The sequence below is a fragment of the Fibroporia radiculosa genome, assembly GCF_000313525.1.
Source record: "Fibroporia radiculosa TFFH 294 genomic supercontigs, scaffold13168, whole genome shotgun sequence".
NCBI classification, from domain to species: Eukaryota; Fungi; Basidiomycota; class Agaricomycetes; order Polyporales; family Fibroporiaceae; genus Fibroporia; species Fibroporia radiculosa.
In genome coordinates, this window is record NW_012133482.1 from 108,414 (window position 1) to 116,016 (window position 7,603).

At 52.1% G+C, this 7,603-nt stretch overlaps 3 protein-coding genes across 3 annotated transcripts; 1 reads left to right on the forward strand and 2 right to left on the reverse strand.

Annotated features, from left to right (window-relative positions):
* Positions 1-474: 474 nt before the first annotated feature.
* On the reverse strand, positions 475-1,979 carry FIBRA_07534 (uncharacterized protein; the record flags this gene model as incomplete). The annotated part of the gene is made up of 5 exons (XM_012329213.1): positions 475-730; positions 788-1,002; positions 1,057-1,078; positions 1,129-1,747; positions 1,898-1,979. The coding sequence occupies 5 exons, from the start codon at positions 1,977-1,979 to the stop codon at positions 475-477; spliced, it is 1,194 nt and encodes a 397-aa protein (XP_012184603.1).
* Positions 1,980-2,272: 293 nt separating this feature from the next.
* FIBRA_07535 (uncharacterized protein) lies at positions 2,273-3,351 on the forward strand (the record flags this gene model as incomplete). Its single annotated transcript, XM_012329214.1, has 4 exons — positions 2,273-2,872; positions 2,904-2,984; positions 3,043-3,143; positions 3,201-3,351. 4 exons carry the CDS (start codon positions 2,273-2,275, stop codon positions 3,349-3,351), a joined length of 933 nt encoding a protein of 310 aa, XP_012184604.1.
* Positions 3,352-3,597: 246 nt separating this feature from the next.
* FIBRA_07536 (uncharacterized protein) lies at positions 3,598-7,188 on the reverse strand (the record flags this gene model as incomplete). Its single annotated transcript, XM_012329215.1, has 11 exons — positions 3,598-4,086; positions 4,136-4,223; positions 4,274-4,446; positions 4,498-4,614; positions 4,665-5,064; positions 5,107-5,545; positions 5,608-6,062; positions 6,119-6,267; positions 6,329-6,482; positions 6,529-6,699; positions 6,749-7,188. The coding sequence occupies 11 exons, from the start codon at positions 7,186-7,188 to the stop codon at positions 3,598-3,600; spliced, it is 3,075 nt and encodes a 1,024-aa protein (XP_012184605.1).
* Positions 7,189-7,603: the final 415 nt, after the last annotated feature.

The window sequence follows — 7,603 nt, forward strand, 5'->3', positions numbered from 1 at the left end:
TCGAAAGTGTATGAAATCAAACAGTCTCGCCGCTGACAGGGTGAGGGTGACAAGACGCTCAATACATCAAATAGATGGTGACAATCGCATCGACGTTGCCACGAAATCCCACAACCGACGTGCTTGTGTCAGCCGCCTCCGCTGACATCCCTACTTTAGGATTGACAGGAGACAGTATGTGTGAACGCGCCGCACGACTAGTATCGTGAGTGACGGCACTAGGGTGATGAGAATTGATGGTAATGGGAGATGGAGCAATGCTGAATCCCGGAGGAAGTATTAAAAAAAAACGGCGCCTTGGAGATGGCGACAGAATATAATAGCTAACATATGTACTTACGTGACTTGACATGTGTTGGTTCGTGAGAGACGATCTGTTGCGCAAAGCCTATGAAGGAAACGCAGACACTAAATCAAGAAAACAAGATCGACTGTATATTGGTCGCAGGTAAACCTTCATGAGCGCTGATAAGGTCACGAGGTCACAGCGCCGAGTTGTCCCCCAACGGCAAGGAGGACATCTCTCAATCCATGCACCTCAATCTCGCGGCGGTCTCTCTGCATAAAATCAGTATAGCATCTGTGGATGCGCTCTTCGATAAACTTCCGCCCTGGCATTAGGTGAGTGGGTGCGAGTTTCCAGAGCGCGGGCTGCTCTGGAGTGCCCGGACAAAGTTCCGAATGATGAATGTGTAAGGCATGAAGGACCATCTTCCAGAATGTGATCCAACTGCGGCGAACGGACTGATCAGAGCGCGGATAACTCCATGCAGACGGTTGCACCTACTTCCATCCTGCATCTTTCTCGACCACATCTTGAACAATGCGAACCCACTCAAGCTCCCAGGCGTTGTCTTTGTCCCGGGAGAGCAGTTCTCGTACGTCATCCAGAGCCCGCTCGACCTCCACAACTTTCGTGCACATCGATTCATACAGAGAGGGAAGGTTGACGGCGTTGCACCAATTATGATTGATGGAAATACACACGGTCAAATTCTCAACCTGGCGAAGTGGGTGAGCACAATCACCGGGTCAGAACGATGCACCGATACCGACTTGATGGTACCATCCGCTCGGTCTGCAAATGCTAGTCAGAGCAGATCCGTATCCAAGGGGGCTCATGCTCACACAAAGATCGTCTCTCCTTCCTCCTGCTCTACAATGATCGGATTCGCCCTGCCAAGCTCAGGAAACTCGTGCGGATCAGCTGTTCGCACATCATACGCTGTCTCTCCGTGCTCCTCACGGCCTTTCTTCATCAGCCATCTCGTTTGTTCCGGCGGGAACAGCCACCATCTCTTCCGGCCGCATATATTCGTCGACCACGAATATGATGTGTACACGTCGCGGTGCAGTGGCGTGAACGTCCCCGCCGCGCCGGCGTACACGAACCGGAAGTCGTCCTGCGTACAGGCTGAGTAGTACGCGTTCATCCAGTCGTCGCGGAATATGTCAGGGGTCGTATAGAAAGGTATAGGAGACGAGCGAGCAAGGTGCCAGTCCTTGATGTAAAGCGAGCTTCCGCCCCCGGCCTTCCAGAGCGCGACGACGTCTCGGAAGAGCATTGTGCTGCGCTTCTGGTCGCTGAATTCACGCGTGGAGCAGTCCGCAGCAGTAACAGACAGGTCTCCATATGTATTCGAGAGTAGGTCCCAATCGATTTGGGACTCGGCTTTCGGTGATGCACGCGGAAGCACCCATGTATCGAACACTGGCCAGGAGGAGACGAGATGCGGGCCAATTAGGACTGGTTTGTTCGGTATAAGATAGCAACTCAGGAACTTCTCGTATGTTAGGGGATCAATTATGTGGTCGCAGGTATCGGCGGGAGCAGTATGCTACATTGAAAAGCTGCCGCTTTGATAAACAGCCAGAGATACAACGAAGGCGACCTTACCTGCGCGTCGTGTAGCATCTCCAGCAGTTGCGCAGTCAAAAGAGCTGAGCTCCTGATTTTCCTGGAATAAAAAGTCTACCATGACGAGGTAAGGATAGCATGCTGTGTGTGTGACATACAACTCGGAGGGCGCAGAACACAAATTCAGTGCGGGAGTAGCGAACTACCCAATCTGGCGATCCTGCATTAGCCTCGGATCCTAACAAACACAAGCAAATACTCGGCGAGTCGGGTCAAAATTCCGGCCCGACAGCAGAACATCCCAGCGCTAGCATCGCCTGCAATCTTCAGTGTTCTACTTTATACCACCATCCTCACCGGCCAAAGGAGCATCTGATTACTGATATACCAACGCACACTATACGACTGTTCATAATGCTCACCACGTCTCTCCGCCGACACGCTGGCCAACTCCGCCCACGTCGCTACGTCTCGCGCCGTTTCGCTTCGACATCACCAGAGTCCACACCAGCACCCTCGTCTTACTTCAGATATTTTCGTACATTCTCAGCACTTACCACCGTCGCGGTCGGCTCGTACCTGTACGGCTCGCTGAACCCGCCGACGCTCGCGACATACATCTCTCCGCGCACGGCGCCTCCGCCTCTGCGTGCAGACGACCCCAAGCACATTGCCTACGTTGCCGGGCTGGAGGAGACGCTGCAGAGCCTTCCACTCTTGACTGCGCATCGAGCAAAGGAAGGATATGGAGAGTGGTATGAGGCTCGGCCGTACCTGAAAGTACCAGAGGAGGAAAGAGTGAACACGCTGACCGGCGGGGCATTGCACGGCCCCGGGAAGCTCGCGATACCGTCGCTCGTTAGGTCGAAGCGGGATAACAGCGAGGCGATGGTGTTTGTGCACGTCGGCCGGGCGCTGTGTGGACATGAGGGGATCATACACGGCGGCCTGTTGGCGACGCTGCTGGATGAGACTCTCGGACGGCAGGCGAGTGCTCGGCGGCATCCATACAGGGTCTGGTGCTGAGAGATCGTCGATGGTTCAGGCACTCCTCAACTTGCCAGAAAAGATTGGCGTCACGGCTTATCTTCATCTGAACTACCGTGCACCCACTCGCGCAGATCAGGTAAGCGCAAGGAACAGTACTGCCTCCCCGAGCCCATTCGCCTCATACCACCTCCCAGTTCATTGTCATTAAAACACGTCTTATTGAAATAAGCGGCCGGAAAGCGAAGGTAGCGGGAGTGATTGAGGACATGCAAGGGACTGTTCTCGCGGAAGCAGAGTAAGCAGGTTGCTTGCATCCCTCGCTGACGTCAGATTAAGTGTGTCCACTGCACAGGGCCCTGTTCATACAGCCGAAGTACGCGAAGCTACTTGATAGCAAGAGGCTCCGTGAGTTGATGGGTGAGCCCGATGATATGCAGGAGCCTGTCAAGGTCCCTCTTCCCATGCAGGGCGGCGCTCCATCGCTTGGCGATGTGAAGGCCTAATCTTGCAACTGTTGCCTTTCCTTGCCACTATACAGCTGAGTACACGTATTATCTAGAACTAGAGTCTGGGCCTTGTAGATGGATCGCGGCATTCTTGGGCCTTATCCGTTGATGCTAATCGTCAACATTGCTGTTCGCCACCGCTTTTTATGTCAGGTTAGAGGGATGCTCTCGGGATAAATATTATTTTTTACAGTACACTACGACACTCACGACGAATATCTTAACTTCCCGTGTCTGAGATACTCAAATCTGTGCTATTCGCCGAGTTCGTTCACCGCGGTGGATGAACTCCCAACACGCCTTTCCGGGCTCCACGCCCAGGATGTCTTGCACTTGCGGCAGGTTGAGATCACATAGCTCTCGGACACTGCCCACCTTACTCATGACATGCTTCACGTTCTTCGCCGTGATGCCGGGCAGCGACCGCAGGAGCTCCTCCGCGACTGCATTGACGCCTGCGCCCGCCTCCGGGTCCTCCTCCGCGCCGACGACAACCGCCTTCGCAGGATCGGGCTCGGGGCTGTTCGACTTGAGGTCGCGGAAGATTTCTGCGGTCGCGTAGGGCGAGGATGACCAGATGATGCGGATTCGGGGAAAGTGCAGCGTGAGAAGGACAAGTCTCGCTTGGATGCTGGCGGACGCGCGCTCGTTGTCTTCCGGCGCCGTCCCAGTTTTCTTCTTGGTGGGATATTTATTCGACGACTTGGCGTAGGACTTGACGTCCGTGACGGCCTGCGCGGATGTGAATCTCTCACCGTCGTGACAATAGGTTGCTCGTTACCTCAAGTGAGAACGACTTGTGCTCTTCGAATTCAATCAACAGGATAGGCTGCTTGTAATGTACGGACATGAGCTCGCATTGGGTGTGTCTTGGAGATCGTCATGAATACATGCAACCCGACGCGAACACGACACTCACAATCGACCGTTGTTAAAGCTGGAAACTAGATCTGGTATACTCTTGCGCTCGACACAGATATCCGGCGTTAGGATATAATCGCCGACAGTGAGCGTGACAGGAATGACAAGGAGTTGGGAGGCGTGTAACAGCGATGGTAGAGATGATCGAAATTCTCTCATGTCTACAATAACCTGTGCTAAGTGTGAAATGCTGCACGCTGCATGCTTTGAATTTGAACATACGCAAGATGTTTCTGTAGATAACTCCTTCCTGCCACCAGCGATCCTACTGCTGATGGTCTTGATGAGGGATTCTCCGCTTCCCGGCCGCCGCTCCTCTAAAATGGGCATGAGCATGGACTACACACGTGTCGTCAGCATAAGAAAAGAACAGAGCAACATGAACTGACCCCCCGCTCTTTGATTAATCGCTCAAACGATTCTTTCTCGCGTCGCAACCCAGTAAGATACTTGCCCTCTTCGCAGCTGTACCTGTACATCATGAAATACACGCGAACGCCCAAGCCGGGATTCGAATTTCGGTATACCTGCTCCGTCACGCGTTCATATATAAGGATAGAATCAGACGCATTTGGACGAACCTCGATGCGACGAACGAACTCTAGGTTTGGCTCGAACATGACAATGAAGCGAGGTTGTATCTCTTGCAGCATGCGGTCGTCCGCATCATCAGAATAGGCTCGCACAAGGACAGTCTGTTGAGGAGCCAACAGTCCATAGTGAGCATCGAAATCCGATTCAAAGCCGAGCAGGGTGATATCTTCTTCGACTGGTCCTTGAGGTGCGGCGCTGCCTTGGGTGGATAAGCTACCTCATTAATCAAGATCATACTTTCCCCGAAGAACGCGGAAGGGTGCATACAACGCGGCAATATCATCTGCTTCCTGGATCATGACATCCTCACCGGCTTGCGCATCTGACCCTTCCCTCGTGGTGGGCGCAGCAGGAGCCCCTCCTCTTACGCGTCGCCTATTAGCAGCGCGTTCGCGTTTCTCCTTATCTTTCCTCCTCAACGCCTCGCTAAGGCCAGCATCAGTCTCAGGCCGATTTTTCTTGCCATCAGACGTGGTGTTTTGCCCCTTTCCCGTCTGCTTACGGTCGCTAAAGTTGCTCTTAAACCAAAGATAGGTTTTAAGCTTCCTCTCCATCATCGCGCGAGCGCGAGCACCACGCGGTGCATCTAGGTCCATAGAAGACAAGAATTCGTTGACGAGCGCGCACGTACGCAGAGAGGAAGTCATGACTAGGGTGGTATTGGATCCGGGAGATACTAATGAGCGCAATGTAACATCAGAACGCGTGGGAGACGTGGGGCTGTACAGATGCACGTACGGGATGTCAAGCGCGGCTCGAGTCTCATCATCTCTTCTTCGATCTCATGCAGCACGTCTGCAAGCAAGTTCCACTTCGGCAGCTCTTCGAGCACCGGGTCCATACCATCCGGAAGCCATTTTGGTCGTTGCGGGCCGTCCGGTGCGTTCGATGCGCCGTGCACCTCTGAACGAGTTGGAACACGCGCCCGACCCTCGAGCTCGTCTAACGCAGCCCATGCATCTTCGTCGTCGTCTAATTCAATCTGCGGAGGAGCAGTATTGAGTGCTTTCTGAGCGGATGCACTTATAGTATAACACCTTCGTTTCGCATATTGGAATATAACATTAGCGGCATCAGTCAACAGCCAAGGCGACTGGTTCTTTCTGGGAGCGCCGGATTCATTGGTTGTGTTGGATGCGATGAGCGTTTCGAGGTAAGCGTGAAATGCAAGCGCGTCGTACGTCAGAAGAAAACTATAGCCAGGCGCTTCGTTAGGGTCAAGTATGATCTTGAAATGATTCAGACATACGTGAGGAGACGTCGTAAAGTTGCTAGGTCATTAACCAGTTGCTTCGTTCGGGGCCCTACCTTATGCCAGACTGGGTCCAACAATCTGCGCACGATCATGTCGAATGATCTAAAATAGGCGTTGTCTATGTTTAAGTCGTCAAGGTCAAGCTGAAGGAAGGTTTTTGAGCGAGATCAAAACGTCGTGATTGAAGTCAGACTATCAACTTACGGCAGTGTTGGCGCGCTTCAATTCCGCAAGAGTTGTTGTCATGCATTGAACAATCGCATGATGTATTTCGGCCATATACTCTGTCATGTTCTGATGTAGCTCCACCAGGTCAGGTCGCTTCAAGTCGAGCGAATTCTTGATCTCCACATGGAACCTGATCGAAATCAGCAAGGCTACTCCATGCATGATATCAAACAAACCTAGGATAAATATGTACGTTGCGAATCTGGAGTTCTTTCAGAACAGTCCGCAACGGGGACATTCCGCTTGTAATATGTTCAGGGTGGTCCGAGAACGCCTTCAGAAACCCGTCTCGATTCTTCTCGCGAAAGAGGCGAACAATAAAAGCCTCTGCCGAGGTCGGGGTCACCCTTGCATTCATGTGAATGGCTCACACAGGTTCAAAACGGTGTTACTCACTTCTCGGCGTGCAACAGCACAATACCCGTGATCATCTCAGTAGATATGTCGGAGGACAGCATATCCACGGTCAAGATCTGTGATGTAATGGATATCAAGCCTCCCTTTTTATACAGGTTCTGTCTCCAGGCATGTTCGGGGATCAAAAATACGGGGAGAATACACATAACATACCTGTCCTTCTTATGCGTCTCAAACCCTACGATGCGCAAACCAGGTTTCCTACATCCCAATATACCTAATTCTTCGCCAATAGCGGATTCCTCTTCTGGTGACGCGCTCACCAGAATGACCAAGTTATTCGGAGAATCGTATATTTGCAATAACTTGCACACAATTCTCCGCAGACCAAGACCACGAGCTAGGAGAATTAGTTCGCTGGTGGACGGATCATGGATTTTCTCAAGGATATCTTTGTGAAATGATAAGAGAGTCGACATAATTCGATAATGAGTTGGTCTCTCTCAGCACGCGTGGGTCTCCAGAGATCGCATAAGAGGCGCAGGTAGAGCCCCACAGAGGTATTGAGCAGATAACTCGAGCAAAAGTTTGCTAGTAGTTTTAGTCTGGCGAATAGAGCACAAGCGACAAACAGAGACGTCTTCCTGTCCTTGGGCTGAAAAGCGTTAGGATGTATGAAGTAGGTGTTGAGAGCTAGAATCAATTGTAGGGCTGTAGAGGACGCGGCGGCGGGCCAATGCCATGATTCGCCACAAGCGCGTCCGAGTCGAGTGACTCTGAATGTCATGCATGTGCAGTGTGCACGTGACATTAGATTTATTGAGCTTAAATATTTTATTTTCGTAAATCTAATTGGTGTGGGGCTGACGGACTACAAGCCTCAAAACTACCGCG